Here is a 15561-nt window from a genome sequence, read left to right on the forward strand (position 1 = left end):
CTAAGTCACCCACTCCTATGGCTCTTGTCACCGTGGTTTCTGAATGCTTCCTGCCAGGCTCAGATCTTTTCCTTTTGTCGCTTTCTTTGTTTCTATGGCGCTGATCAGTATCTGTGACAACTGAGCCTCGCTTTGCGCACAAGGCTGCTGCCAAACGGCTATTTACTTTTTCGTTTTCTGAATATTTCAGCCTGGAAACCCGCACTTTATCTGCAGCATGGCCCGGTGGTGAGGGTGCTGGACTGGATCTCAGAGATCTGAGCTCTGCTCCCAGCTCTGCCACTGACTTATTGTGTGACCTTGGGCAAATCGCTTTGCTGCTCTGTGCCTCAGTTTCCCCTCCCACCAAACTTTCTGTCTCCTGTCTGTTTTGACTGCAAGATCACTGGGGCAGGGATTCTCTCACTATGTGTGTGTACAGCCCCTAGCACAATGGGCCATTAGGTGCTACCATAAAAATAATAATTATCGGCAAGGTTGAAGGTGTAGTTCCAGTTGGACAGTGATCTGACCTCCCAAGTCCTCAACACCGGCGCAGGCAGAGGAAGAGAAAATTTCTCCAAACAGCTGTGAAGGCGGACGAAGGCTGCAGCAGGATGGCGGTCTCCAATCGTCTTGGTCTCCTTGCCACTGGATTAAGAGTCTCATCCTGTCTAGGGCCGTGCGGACACGGGTGTGTAATGGTGTCTCCATGTTAACAGAAATCACACACCGGCATCTGTTCGTATTCATTACTGTTATATAACGAACAAACAAGTTATGCGGGAATTCGGTCCCAGACAAAATGTCATTGTTTCTGCCCAGTGACCAGTGGCTTTTAGCAACATCGACAAAATCTCTCCCCGACCCCTCCCCTCTACAGCCAAGTCCTGGATTTGCTCCAAGTGGAAATTCATCAGTGGTTTGTTTTTCTCTGTAGGAAAAAGAGGAAGGACGTTTGGGTTTGTGCAGCAAAATGAGCCGTACTAAGGGGATGATGAGACTGTGGATGTGCTGAAAGGAATAGTTAAGTATAATCCTCTGCCTCACGCACTCCTGGAGTAATAGGGTTGTCTGCTGAGAACTACAACTGTCCCAGCTCTTCCGCAACTGGCCGGAAGCCAGAGCCTAGGCAGGGGGCTGAGAGTCCTGGGAGCCGCCTTCGGCCCATATCCCCCACCTCTGGGGTGTGCAGCCCAGGGCAGGTGAAAGGTCTGGGGCTCCCCACAGCGGCCCAGGCTCCCTAGGTGGCTGTTACTACTGCCTGGCTCTGGCTTCTGGTCTGGCCTGGGGGCGGGACCTCACGGGGGGAGGAGGAGCAGAGGCGGGGCCCCATGGCAAGGGGGCTAAGGCCCACCTCAACTTCACACCGGGAAGAGGCTGGCATCACTGGCAGGGGCTGCGCTTCATGGCGGGGAAGCTGATCACCTTATCACCTTGCCACCGCTGCGCCACACCTGCCTGAGGCTACTACGTCATTGTTAAATAGCGGAGGGCCATGGTGCCCCGGGGCCCCCGAGTGTGGGGGTCCAAATGTTCTTTTTGCTCGGGGCCCCAATAAATCTTAATCCTCCTCTGTCTACGTGTGCGCCTGCCTTGCCTTGCCTGTGTGCACCTGCTGTGCCTGTGCACATCTGCGCCTGCCTTGCTTTGCCTGCACACGCTTGTGCATTCCTGCAGCTGCCGTGCCTTGCTTTGCTTGCACACACTTGTGCATTCCTGCAGCTGCCGTGCCTTGCTTTGCTTGCACACACTTGTGCATTCCTGCAGCTGCCTTGCCTTGCCTTGCCTGCACACGCTTGTGCACTCCTGCAGCTGCCGTGCCTTGCTTTGCTTGCACATGCTTGCGCACTCCTGCAGCTGCCGTGCCTTGCTTTGCTTGCACATGCTTGTGCATTCCTGCAGCTGCCTTCCCTTGCTTTTCCTACACATGCTTGTGCACATCTGCAGCTGCCTTGCCTTGCTTTGCCTGCACACACTAGTGCACTCCTGCAGCTGCCGTGCCTTGCTTTGCCTGCACACGCTTGTGCACTCCTGCAGCTGCCGTGCCTTGCTTTGCCTGCACACGCTTGTGCACTCCTGCAGCTGCCGTGCCTTGCTTTGCTTGCACACACTTGTGCACTCCTGCAGCTGCCGTGCCTTGCTTTGCTTGCACACACTTGTGCATTCCTGCAGCTGCCTTGCCTTGCCTTGCCTGCACACGCTTGTGCACTCCTGCAGCTGCCGTGCCTTGCTTTGCCTGCACACGCTTGTGCACTCCTCCGCTGCCGTGCCTTGCTTTTCCTACACATGCTTGAGCACGTCTGCAGCTGCCTTGCCTTGCTTTGCCTGCACACGCTTGTGCACTCCTCCGCTGCCGTGCCTTGCCTTGCCCCTGTGCACTCCCGCAGCTGCCGTGCCTTGCTTTGCTTGCACACGCTTGTGCATTCCTGCAGCTGCCGTGCCTTGCTTTGCCTGCACACGCTTGTGCACTCCTCCGCTGCCGTGCCTTGCCTTGCCCCTGTGCACTCCTGCAGCTGCTGTGCCTTGCTTTGCTTGCACACGCTTGTGCACTCCTGCAGCTGCCATGCTTTGCTTTGCCTGCACACGCTTGTGCACGTCTGCAGCTGCTGTGCATTGCCGTGTTTTCCCCGTGTGCACTGGTGCACACCTGCAGCTGCCTTGCTTCGCCTTTCCTGCATGTGTCTGCGTCTGCCTTTCCCTGCCTGTGTCTGGCCCTGCCTAATGGCACCTACTCCTGTGCGCTCTGCCTGTGTGTTTGCACGCGCGTGTGGGACGCGTCGCCAAGAGGTAGACTAGTCTGAGGGGCTCCCTGAGTGTCCCCCCTCCCGGCAGAGCCAGCCTGAAATGCCCCCCCCCCCCCCCCCGCTCAGCAGCTTCCCTCTGTTAAATCCCCCTTGCGAGTTCTGCAGGGGGGCCCCAAGCCCGGGCACTCTGCCCCCCAAGGCAGGGACCCCCCCCCCGCGCTGGCTGGGAACAGCAGCATCTCGGCTCAGAGCCCTGCGATTCTCATGTTTAATGCAGGGTTCTCCGGAGGTCGGTATTGATTTGTAAATGGACAGGACACCCCTGCGCGGCGAGCAGCTTGCCAGCTTTGTCTGAAAGGAGAAAGGGAGAAAGTCCAGGCTTCGAAGGGAGCTGCTTTCCCAGGGGCAGGGGTGTGGGTGTGGGTGTGTGCGCGCGTGTGGAGAGGGGGGTGTCTGTGTGTGGAGAGTTGGGGGTGTGTGTGTGTGTGTGTGTGTGTGTGGAGAGGAGGGTGTGCGTGTGGAGAGGTGTTTGTGTGTGTGTGTATGTGTGTGGAGAGGTGTGTGTGTGTGTGGAGAGTTGGGTGTGTGTGGAGAGTTGGGTGTCTGTGTGTGTTTGTGTGTGGAGAGTTGTGTGTGTGTGCACGCGTGTGGAGAGCGGTGTGTGCGTGTGGAGAGTTGGGTTTCTGTGTGTGTTTGTGTGTGGAGAGTTGTGTGTGTGTGTGTGTGTGTGGAGAGAGGGGTGTGTGCGTGTGGAGAGGTGTTTGTGTGTGTGTGTGGAGAGTTGGGTGTGTGTGTGTGTGTGTGTGCAGAGAGTTGGGGGTGTGGAGAGTTGCGAGTGTGTGTGGGTGTAAAGTTTGTGTGAGTGTGTGTGTAGAGTTGGGGTGTGGAGAGTTGCGAGTGTGTGTGTGGGGAGTTGGTGTGTGTCCAGATAGAAAGTATGAACAATCAGGTCAGGATGCGGGGTAATAGGTGCCTATATCAGGACATCTGGTCACCCTAGCAAGTGTGTGTGTGTGTGTGTGTATGTGTGTGTGTGGCCTTTAAAAGGGTGGCACCGTCTGGCTTGGCTTTTCTCCCTTTCCCTCTTGCCCCCTCCCCCCGGGGGCTCTGACAGGTTGGAGTGGAGCCGCATGGGGCTGTGTGGGGTGGGAGGGTGTGTCTGTGTGGGGCTGGGGACAGTTGTGTACAGAACGGCGGGTGGGCTCTTGTTCGCGCCTGGCTGCGGTTGCACTGGGCCCGAGTTTTGTGGGTGTCAGTGTTGTGCTGTGTGTGTGTGTGCGCGCGCTGCCCAGCGCTGGGTGTGTGGGTGTGTGTGTCCTGCCCAGAGCTGGGTGTGGGTGTGTGTGTGCGCCCTGCCCAACGCTGGGTGTGTGTGTGTCCTCCCCAGCGCTGGGTGTGTGTGTGCGCCCTGCCCAGCGCTGGGTGTGTGTGTGCGTCCTGCCCAGCGCTGGGTGTGTATGTGTGTGTGTGCGCCCTGCCCAGCGCTGGGTGTGTGTGTGCGTCCTGCCCAGCGCTGGGTGTGTATGTGTGTGTGTGCGCCCTGCCCAGCGCTGGGTGTGTGTGTGTGTGTGTGCGCCCTGCCCAGCGCTGGGTGTGTGTGTGTGCGCCCTGCCCAGCGCTGGGTGTGTGTGTGTGTGTGTGTGCGCCCTGCCCAGCGCTGGGTGTGTGTGTGTGTGTGTTTCTGCAAGGAGCATTTCTAAAACCCTTTGCTAGGGGGTGCAGGGCTCGCTGGATCCCAGCGCTTCTCACCAGTGGCTTCCCTGGTCACATGGGCTACGCGTGAGAGTTTAAAAGAGCTTAAAACCCTTCGAGCCGGTGCAGAAGCTGGTGGCTCCATCGTCCGAGGAGCGCGGCCGGGGCGTGGATCAAAGGCCGCCGGAGGCAGCGGGCGGAGAAGCGCTGTAAGTACCAGACTATGATCCGGACACATCCCCATGCTGCAGAAACTCTGGTCCTGCTGCTCCCTCCAGCGCGGGGGGCTGCGCCCGGCCTTGGCCAGGGACCCCCCTCCGGGGCGCGTTTGCAGGGGCGCTAAAGGTGCCGGCCGGGGGGCTTTTCGGAAATCCCCCCCCCCCGATGCGGCTTGTGTGTGGACTGCTTGGTCCCCAGCCCTGGGGTGAGCTCGCTGCTCAGGAGGGGTGCGGGGGGACAGGGGGCTGCAGGGGGTCTTTGGGGGGGTGCAGAAAGCCAGGGCGATAGGTGCAGCGCCAAGCCCCCCATGCCGCGGCGCGGGTGCGGGCTTTGAAGCGAAGCGAGAGGAGAGGGGTGTGGTGAGCGGAAAGTGGAGCCTTTGCCTTTCGCGATGGGTTTGCAGCCCGGTTCCCTGGCTAGACAATTTGCTGGCGCTTCTCTACGCTTTTCTGGCCGGCCCTGCCGTGGCGTCCAGGGGTCAAAGGAGGCAGCGACCCAGTGTCAGGCGTCCCCCACGGAAGCTATTCTGCATTTCTGATTGATTAGTTGGAGCGGAAATGCTTTCTTCCTCCCTTGGCTTTTCTTCCCACTGTCTCCCCCCGTTCCTCGCCCTCTGTCCTTCTTTATCAATCCTCTTCCCTTCGGTTTCATGCCTCTTCTCCCACCTTGGGCGGATCCGAGTTTCCCTCAACTCGCCCAAACTTGGGTGGAGAGGGAAGGTAGTTTAATTGTCAGGCTCCAAGACCCCTGCGCTGGGGTGGGAAGAGACCCAGGGCCTGTTTTCCTAAAAGCACTTCTTTAAGTGGGAACATCAAAGGGACTGGACCTGCTCTGCTCTGCAAGGGACAGGAGCTCCCTGGACAGGCATGCCCCTGGAGCTCAAAGACTGGCTCCTTGTTTCCATGCCCAGTTGCAAATGGAAGGATTATTTTTTTGGAAGGGGGGTGGCAGGGAGGGGAATGCAGTGTGCCCCTATACTTTGGAAGTTTCACCGGGTTATTGTCAAGCTCTCTGAGCTCAGCCCAGCCTCTTAAACTGTGTTGGAAAATATTCCTCCCCTTTTGAAAGATAAAATTGGTGTGTGGGGTGGTGGGGCTTGGCAGGAGACAAGGGGTTGGAGCTTATTCTTTATTTCAACATTGAATGGATTTTCAGGAACAACAAAAAAGAGACATTTTGCAGAGGGAGAGAGAGTGAGTGTGTGATACACACAGACTTTGAGGCACTAACCTTTCCCTCTTCTGCTGAGCCCTCTGACTTTGTTCCTATCAGTCGGCCTTTGTGATGGGGTGTGTGTGTTGCCGAGGGGTCAGGCTGGGGCGGGGGTGTGTGTGAGATCTGGAATGTTTTGGGAAAGAATTAGACAAGCTTGTTTCCTGCTGGCCTGTTTCGCCCCTCTCCTCGCCGTGCCGGCGCTGGCTTGGGGTGGACTTTTGCGGGGCGACGTTTGGGCACGAGAACCTGCCTCGCCGAGACGTGTGCTAAAGTTTGTTCTTCGGGGCGGTTTCTGCCTCCTTTGTGCCCCTTCGTCCTGCCCTCTGGGCTTGAGGGCTATGCAGTGAGCGTGATGCAAGTTGAGAAGTTGTGTGGGGATCACCTCCCAAATTCCCGGCATCGGGCTGAAACGCGGGGAGCAAATTTTCCCTTTTTGGTGCCGTCTCGCAGCAGTGTCCGTGATAGCAAATGCTGGAGCTGAGGCTGCCCTGAAGTTCTCTGTAAATTATAGTGAATTTTACTTTTTCCTTTTCCTTGCTGTGATTTTTTTTTTTTTCCTTGCTCTGATTAAAATGACCACCAACCGCCCAAAAGTTACATCAAAATAGTACCAATCAAGGGAGTGCTGTGCTGGGAACGGATGCTTTTCTTTCTTTATTGGCGGGTCTTTGTCAGAAACTAACATTTGGAGCTGCTGGGGAACTGTTCCAACGCTCAGCTTGGGATAAATCACCTAGAAGTGGAAGAACTACTTTCCGGGACCTGGTTTCACACACAAATCTGTGTCTGCCACACTGAGCCCCTAAGCTTTCCCCTGCCCCTGGTTATAGATGTGTGTGCCGGGCTGCGTATCTCTAGCATGAGCTGCGGAAAGCGTTTGCGGGACGGTGCTCTCGGGAAAGCAGTTTGAGTTGCTTGCACTCGGCGTGGGCCTGGCCTGGAGCTCCCTTACTCTGTTCTATTCCAGTCAAAGCCCCTGGACTTTCAGTGAGAGTTTTGCCTGGGTACCCAACTGCAGGATTTGCCCCTGGTGTGTGTTGTGCCATGTTCCCGGCTGCACCCCTCACCCCTCCACATGGCTTCTCGGTCGAGTCCAACAGACACGTGCACTTTCCTGCTCGTGCTGGAGCACAACTGGCATCAAAGAAATGGGAAGATTCCCACCCCTCGAGAACCCCCCACATGTGGGCCCCTCTGATTTGGGCTCCCTACTGCCTGGGTGTCCTGTGAGTTAGTTGCGGAAAGGTAACTTTGCCTAGTATGTGGGATGCTTCAGGGGGGACTCTAGACTCTGCACCTGCATAGAGCCCTTTAGGGCCAGGGCTGGTTGTAACAATCCCATCGTGTTGGTCTGAATTGAGCTCTGAGAGCCTGATCCTGCGAGGGGCTGAGCTCCAAGTCCATGAGGGTCCTCAGCGCCTGCTAGGCTTCCCCGGGGTGCAAAGGCCGGTACATCCTTAGGGCACCCACATCCAACTAACTGAGCGCCTTTCAGAGAGCATGTGCTTCTCGGGAGCTGGTGGCATGTAGCTCTGCTCTCCACAGCTGTGAGTCATTATACGTGAAGAGGAGAAAATCCCCTCAGCTAGCACTGTGGGTCCGAGGCTGGGCTGGCACACCCAGTGCCGCGGTCGCTGTGCCTGACCAATGGGGCTCGCCGAGTGACGTGCTGGGGCAGGTCACTATTTGAGCTCTCACCCTGGAGTTCTGCACTTGGGTGCCTTTGCCAGCAGCCCGCACGGCGCCCTCTCCAGGCAGCGAGCAATGTGGCAGGAGCCTTCCCCAGATGTGTACCTTCCCTGCCTCTTCTGGGGGGGGGGGCTGGCTTGGGGGAAAGTGCCCCCTTCTCCTAGATGCTGACCCCACCAGCACTTGTGGGCCGGAGTTAAAGCCCCACAGTTCTTCTTAGAATGAGCTGGAGTGGGAAGAGCCTTTTAGATCCGCTCCTGGGCACCATGGCAGGGTTGATCCCTGGAGAGAATTTTAGTGCCACCTTTAAGTACCCCAAGAGATGGGCTCTCGTTCCTTCCCCTGGTGACACTAACTAGATCTCCCACTCAGCTGAAAGTTCCCTGTAACGTCAACCCACTGAAGCTAGCAAACCCCTCCCCCCCCAGCGCTAAACTCCCTTCCACCCCCTTTGCAGATTAGCATCCAGGCCACCCCGTCAGTACTTGCGTTGCCAAGTGAGAGATCCTAGCTCTTCTAAGTTTTCCATGTCAATCAATCCCTCCTTCCCCTGCACAGTTTTTGTTCTTGGCTTTTCCTGCCAATTTGCCCGTTTTGTTCTGGTGACGCAGTGCCCAGGCCTGGCTGCCATCTGTTCCGGGTACGTTTGCCTCAGAGCCACGCAGAGAAGGACGGTTAGCAGAATAGTGCCTCTTCCTCTGTGACGAGAAGCTCTGGCAGCACCAAACCGGAAGACATCGACTCTGTCCTAACCTCTGCCCCCCCAAACTATCCTAGGGTTTTGTTGTGGCTACACCAGCCTAGACAGATGGCTGTCCAGCCTCTATGAAAGTGACCTGTCACCTGATGAATGGGTGGCCATGGTGAAAATTCCTCCCTGCTCCCAAATTTAGCCATGTGGTTTATTTGTACTCCCCCAATACTAACCGTTCCAGCCAAGATTAATGCCCTGGTGTGCTAGGCGCTGTGTGTGCATGGAGGAAGCGACAGCCCAGGCCCAAGAGCTTACAGTCTCAATAGACAAAACAAGCAATGTATGAGAGAGGGGGAGGAGTATTATTCCTATTTTACAGATGGGGAAAACTGAGGCCTGCTGAGATTTAAGTGATTTGCCCAGGATCACATGGGGAGTCTAGGGCAAAGCCAGGGTTTGAACCCGGGTCTTGTGAGTCCTAATCCAGTGCTTTAACTACAAAACCAGCCTAGTTGAGCGCTCTGGCGGTGCAACTGAGAAGCCCCTGTGTACCCCTCCAGTACCCTTAGCACCCAGCAGTAACCGTCAGTTCGGTTGCTTGGCCTGGGTGGGGTGATGTGAGGGGATGCTGGGTGCCCCTTGGCACGGAAGGGCATTGGCTGAAACACATTGCTGTTCATGATACACATTGTTGTTCAGCTCAAGTATTGGGTAGTTGGACTCTGGCACCACAATGGGAAGTACCTCTGCTTCTGGGGTTCTTTGTTACCAGACTGCAGACTTCCAGCAGCAAGATCAAGCTCTCTGGTGATGTCAGTCCAGGGAAGAATTGTCTAGGAGCGATATCTTAGAAAATGGCCTCCGTGGCTGCCCACTGCTCCTTTTGTGTCCCTTCCACCCCCACAGGGCATCGTGACGTGATGACGAGGCAGGTGTCACTAGAGCCCAGGGGAAGTTCCACACAGCAGGTGTTTGATGACACGGCAGGTGTTTTCAGTGCCACGGGGTATTCTGCAGAAGGTGGTCCCAGGCTGGGCCCCAGGTCGGGATCTCGCCCTTGGGAAGTACCGCCCATTACCAGCTGCTGCCGTGTTGATCATCACTTCCTTTGAAAGTGGTAACCAACAGGAAATGACCTCATTAGTCACACATCAGAATGACGCTAGGCATTTGCACTGCTGCAGGCTGGGATGATGTAAGGGGTCTCAAACACCGCAGGGTCAGGCCTGGCCAGAACTTGCGTGGAAGCCCGCGGAGCATAACCCAGGTGCTGCATTAAGGCGGTTTGGTGGTTCAGTGCTATTCCCCCTGAGCTGGTGCTGATCCAGTTCCCGAGAACGCCACTAGGGGGCACAGGTGCTGCTAGAATCTTTTTTGGAAGAGGCTTAAAAGTGAGCTGCCGACTGACCGTTCGGGCTCTGTGAAGGCCCCATGGCGTGTGTTGTAAGTAGAGCATCCATCCCACTGCGCAGGCCAGATTCTCATCTAGCTACAACTGCCTTCTTCCTTCCTAAATCCCCCCGCCTTTACAAGGGGATGGAGCATATTGGTTTCCTGTTGCTGTAAAACCTGGCTTGAGAGACCTCGGATCAATGCATTTGTGCTCACTGCTACCTCGGGGGCTGAAGCACTGGGGTCTGGTACAGCAGCCCTAGGTAAGTTTCTTTTCAGAGAGACTGAGGAGATGGAAGGGGCCGGACAGGCTGGGAGTCTCTGGGGGATTTTGGAAACTCAAGAAGTGCCGAGCGTGATTTCAGCTTTCTCGAGTGATAAAGCAAGGAAGGAGACCGTGCTCCGACCTGGGATGAAGTTCGGGGTAACGCTTGAGGTTAGATTCAAGGCTGGATCACTGTGTGGGTTCAGAGTCAACTAGGGGCAGTGATAGGAAGGGATCCCCATATGCTGTTTTCACAAGGTCATGTCCCAGAACGGCAGAAACCTTGTGAGACCAGTTGATTTCATGATTTTTTTTTTTTTTGGCTATATCAAACAGGATGCACATGTGTCTCCATATATATGGGAGGTGTGTGTGTGTGTGTGTATAAATGTGTTTTTATGCATGTTTGTTTATGTATATGTACAAATAATGGTGATAATGCCTTCTGTCGTTAAATTTTATTACTCTATGAACGTGTGTGCATATATTTACATATATATACAAACACCTATTGTGTATTGGAATGCATTTGTCTTGGTGCAGCAAACCTTACCAAAAGACATTGTATCTATATGCAGGTTTGGGAGGATTCACTATCTTCCATGAATTTTGATAGTTAATAACTTTGGTATATCTGCAAGTATTTTTTCCAGTGTTTATCTACTTAAAGTTAAGCACAGCGGGAAATGGAAAATCTTCCGTTACCTACAGTTTGTTCAACACTTCATGACGTCAGAAATCCAGATTCTGCACTAAAAAATCTTAATGCTATTAATATTTTGAAAGATTCATTTCTAAATCGTTAGTTTTAAAATGCCTTCTGTGATGAGATCCTGAATTATTTACAGGAGCTACTGTCTGTCTATCATTAGCCCTCAAGTAATATTTCAAAGAAATGCTGACATTCATCACAAACATCAGTTCTGTCTAGACAGTGTTTGCCAACTGGTTTTGCATGTTGCACCTAAAATGATTAGAACCGAAAGAGATTAGAGAAAGAAAATGTGTTTTCTCTGTTGTCAGTTTGTTTACGTTGTGTATCTGACAGCACTTTGACTAGTCTAGTCATTTTCGCTGGCTCTCCTTTGTGGGTCTGTATTATCATTTCCCCAGCTGTTGTGTGGGTCTTTCGCACAACAACTGAGGAAAGAAAAATGCTTAGAAATGTGTTGGTTTAGTTTAAAGCCACACAGATTGGCAGGGTGCCTGGTGGCAGGTTTTGGACTTTGGAACGACTTGGAGTTCAAGCTGTAGATGTGTCTAGGTTTGACAGGTGTCCCGTTAAAAGTGCACTTTGCGTCAGGGTGCATCAGCCCTGGCACGGGAGCCCCCTGCTAATGATTACGCTCATGCTGGCACTCCTCCCTGTGGGATAACACTGAACTAGTCCCCCAGCGTGGTGGTGAGAGGTGAGCTGTGCTGCGGCAGGCCGAGGAGCTCGAGAACTAGGGTTCTGATCGCCGGTGACGCTTTGAGAAAGAGTGAGTGAACGTGAGCAGCCCAGTCCAAGTCCTTTTTGGCAAGGAAAGTCTGGTTCCGAGTCTGGTTCCAATCCTGGCAGTGCCACTTGTTTGGAATATTGGTTGTTTCCAGTCCTGACGGCTGTTCCATGTTGCCGTGCGTTGTCGAAGGGCTCTCCGCAGGAGAGACCACTTCTAATGTCCCTGGCAGATGAAGTTGTTCTATGCAGGTGACTTTCAGCACCCCCACAGGGTTGTTGCCAGGTTCATTGCTGCTCATAAAGCACGTTGAGCTGTCTGGGTGAAAGAAAGCTGTGGCCAACAGGAGAATTAATGTTCGTTCCAGTTGCCAGGGAAATGGCCTTTCTCTTTCCTTTCGGGTATTGCTCTGTCTGTCCCTGTTTGGGTTAAAGGAGCGAGAGGAAGCTGCAGTTGTTGAAGGCACTGTGGCTGCTCTAGGAATTGGGACTTCCCATCTCTGAGCATTGTGGAGGGGCCCTGGGAGCCATTAAGTCTCTCGGAGCAATGTGGCGCTGGCTGGGTGGAAGCAGCGTGCAATGCACACAAAGCGAGGGGTTGAAAGTGACGCTGGAAATGCCCGGTGAGGCGGAGATGCTGAAGGCAGGATTTCTTTCTGATGCTGGAAATGCTGCTAGGCAAGAAGCTGGGCTTTTTTCCCCGTGGAACTTGTAATTAATATGGATGAGCCCAGAGCGTGCCTGGGATTTGTGAATACATGGGCTACAGCAGAACGTGGGTCAGCGCAAACCACAATAAGCAGGGATAGATTGAGCTAGGTCACTGGTGTGGACCTAGCAGGATGCGTGACCCAGTGGTTAAAACAAGACTCATGGAACCTCTTAGGTCCTTCTCACTGACCCTGCTACTGACTCCCCGTGTGACCTTGGTCAAATCTCTTAACTTCAGCTTCCCCATCTTTAAAATGGGATAATATTTATCTACCTTAACAGGGATATTCAGGCTTAATTCAGTGGTCTAGGTAATACTTAGTCCTGCCATGAGTGCAGGGGACCGGACTAGATGACCTCTCGAGGTCCCTTCCAGTCCTACGGTTCCATGCAGATGCACAAGTGGAGGGAGGCATTCTTGGGGGTGGGGGGAGAGGAAGGATGTGTTTTCAACTGCCATATTCATAGGGCTGGGAACAATCCCAGGACAGGGGAGCTGCAGGTTAAGCATTAAGCACCCCAGAGGGCCTGGAATGATAGTGAGGTCATGGGCATGGCCCTGCCACACTGGCCATCAAAGCCAATTTAACGAACCCCCTGGGCTGTCAGCAAGGTTTGAACCCAACGCCTTCGCTGCCAATGCACAGACTACTGCCACTTTTGTGTGAAAGATGGAACTCTGTCAACCGGTAGCAGTAGTAGGCTGTTATCCTGCATGTGGACCAGTCACAGGAAGGGGGCACTTGGCACACACTCCTCAAGCATGTCACTGGTGCACTCTGCCAGGCCGGAGCTCTCCAGCTCCCCAGGTCCCTGAGCAGCCCTGGATCACCCGCAGGCTTCTGGGTGGACGTGGCATGTGTTTGCAGCTCTGCCTGAGGTCACGGACTGGGTTTGATGCTGCTCTCAATTTTACTACCGTAGATCTGGCTGAGTCCCGTGGAGTCACCATGACAGGGCGCACGTCTGGCTTGGGGCCTGCTGGGGGATGGGGGGAGGTGTTTGAGGGCACAATGACCTTTGATCCCCCTGGGTTTGCTTTAACTGCACAGTGGAGCAATACGTATGGAAGGCTTAAGAGAGACCTACCTACCTGTGACCAGCTCCCTCCCCGTCATACACTGCTGAGAAAGCCCTGCATTTATGCTCCAGCTGATTCCCCACTTGAGCACAGGAATGGGGCTGCTGGCTGGGTGAACTCACTGCGGGCTCCCTGGCTTTGGGATTTGCTCCCTGGCTTGCTCTGAGATAGCCTGGAACTGGGGGATGCCACCGCACGGGGTAAAAGACCAGAGTTATTCCCAGGCACTTGGAAATGGGGGTGGGGAATTGCTGGAGAGGATCTTGCTTCATGAGCTGCCCTTTTTGCTGTGGGGGCAAGTTGTGTTGCACTGGGCTGCTTGGGTTGCATTTGTAAGCGACATCCGGGACATCCTGGAGCAAATGTATCGCCAGGCATAGCCCTGGGTTAGCAATGTGTAGAAACCCAAATAAATACTAACTAGAGGAGACGTCTACTCTTAGTTACCCAGCTGTAAACGGTGAGTAACCTCACTGCCTTGCAAGTACTCTCGGCACCTAATAATACTGGGTCTTCAGTGGCTTCCAATATGAGCATCAAAGGTGCTGATGAGGAGGGTGGTTGCAGCGTTTGAGAATTGGGTAGTATCCCTTTAAATAGTTTGGTAGCCCTGTAGCTGCGCTCACTGTGTTGTGTGTTACAGACCCCAGCGGTGTGTCTCTGTAGCTAAGCTTTGCAGGTTGTATGTTTAGTTAACGTGGTTAGTTAGCCCCTACCCTGCCCATGTGGTGCCTTTATCACATTTGCTGTATACATCCCAGGCAGCCCAGAGGTGCCATGCTTCTCCTGGGCTGTTCCTGAGTGTCCCCTGCCCTGCAGCGGCACACCAGGCCAGCGTGGGGCAAGAGAAGATGTGACGCCCGTTTTTGATCTCTGCCTCTGTCCGCTAATGAGCTCTTTAAGGGCGGCCTGAAAGGCCTTTCTCACAAAGTGCAGCGCGGCTGCGGTTACCCAAGGACAGAGCTGTAGATTAGCAAAAGTGACCTAGGGTTGCCTCTGTTCAAAGCCATACACGCAAAGTGGCTGTTTGATGCTTTATTTGATCAGCTACAAGAAGCCTAAAGTTTCCTTGGCTGATGGGGGTGGGGAGTCCTTCGCTCCAATTGGAAGCAAAGGGAGAGTTCTCGCAGCTGCCTATAGGACACCGTGGAGAAGGCAAGTTGAACACTGGGTTCATTGTAGCAGGATATTATTCTTCATTCATGAAATAAAACATGTCCTGCTTGTACAAACGCCCGGGTTCTCTCGGCGGACTGTTCCTGCACGGTCTAAAAATAATGCTGGCAATAATGAGGCAGTCTGAGCTGCCTAGTGGTTAGGACACAGGACTCGGATTCAGAGGGCCTGAATTCTAGCCCAGTCTCGGCCACCGGGCAACTTTGGGCGAGTCACTGAACACCTTTGGACCTCACTTGCCCCCTCTTTGACATGAGGATTAAACCCTCCTCCCTTCCGGGCAGGGGCGTGAGGTTGAATCAATGAATACTTGGAAAGCGCAGTGAGAGCCCCATGTGGAAAGTGCTAGGGGGCAATCCTCAGTCCCCTGGCCAAGCTGCCCCCAAATCACTAGTGATTTATGGGGGGGTCTCAGTTCTTGGGTCAACAGCTTCAGATGCCTGGTTTTCAGAGGGCTGGTTCTTGGCACTGTCTGATGCTCAGGGCCCTTAGGGGCATCACAAGTTGCTTTTGAGAATCTCTCCTAATGTTCTCATGCACTGAAATCCGGGAGCTGTCAGAGAGGGCTTCATCTAGCTCTCAAGCTGTGCTGAACGGGGATTGATATTTTTCGATGGCTTCCTAGCGCTGCGTTACGGAGCTGCTTGCTTGTAATCCATACCCTATGCTTGTGCCAAAGCTAGAGCCCAAATGTATTCCACAGACCCACGTTTACGTGCGTACTCCACTACGCCTGTTGGCTGCAGGAGCGGCGCTCTCCTGTGTATTCGCTGGATGGTCTGTGGTTTTTATTGACCCTGCTCTGGGAATGAGAGACCTTTCTGTCTCCTGTATCCTCTGTTGCTCCAAATGCTCTGGAGGGTAGACCAGTGTATCGTTCCAGTTTCAGGTTGCCAATTTTGGTTGGTTGTATTCCTGGAGATTTCATCACATGACGTATTCTTTAGAGATTAATCTTTGATTCCTTGAGACTTTGGGACAATCCTGGGGCAACCCTATTTTCAGTTCAGTTCGTGTTAGTAACTTGGCAGGCGCACTGGCCAGGCTGGGGAATCTAGCTTTTATTTGAGAAGTGAAACAAAGTCGTATTTCGGCTGTGGGGCAGGGAGCACCCTCTAATGTTATAATCAGAGGACTGGGGTTCGGCTGTTCCCACTCTGCCGCAGATTCGCCATGTGACTTCTGTTTACCTGAAGCTGGGAATGGGCGACAGGGGATGGATCACTTGATGATTACCTCTTCTGTTCATTCCCTCTGGGGCAC

The 15561-nt window shown here is 54.0% G+C and overlaps 1 protein-coding gene across 8 annotated transcripts in view; it reads left to right on the forward strand.

Annotated features, from left to right (window-relative positions):
- The first annotated feature begins 4417 nt into the window (after positions 1–4417).
- The window catches only part of CNTFR (ciliary neurotrophic factor receptor), a 438526-nt gene continuing 427382 nt past the window's right edge, over positions 4418–15561 (forward strand). For 2 of the 8 annotated variants that reach the window (XR_004646219.1, XR_004646220.1), the window contains exon 1: positions 11398–11582. Coding sequence is in view for 3 of the 8 variants with exons in the window: in XM_034774360.1 (XP_034630251.1) it covers positions 11551–11582 (32 nt within the window). In the remaining 5 variants the exon portion in view is untranslated. Of the gene's footprint in view, positions 4628–11193; positions 11374–11397; positions 11583–15561 lie in introns of those variants that run through there. The other 6 variants (XM_034774355.1, XM_034774356.1, XM_034774357.1 and 3 more) reach the window with 5 other exon arrangements.

This window comes from Trachemys scripta, chromosome 6 (assembly GCF_013100865.1).
Source record: "Trachemys scripta elegans isolate TJP31775 chromosome 6, CAS_Tse_1.0, whole genome shotgun sequence".
NCBI lineage: Eukaryota > Metazoa > Chordata > Testudines > Emydidae > Trachemys > Trachemys scripta.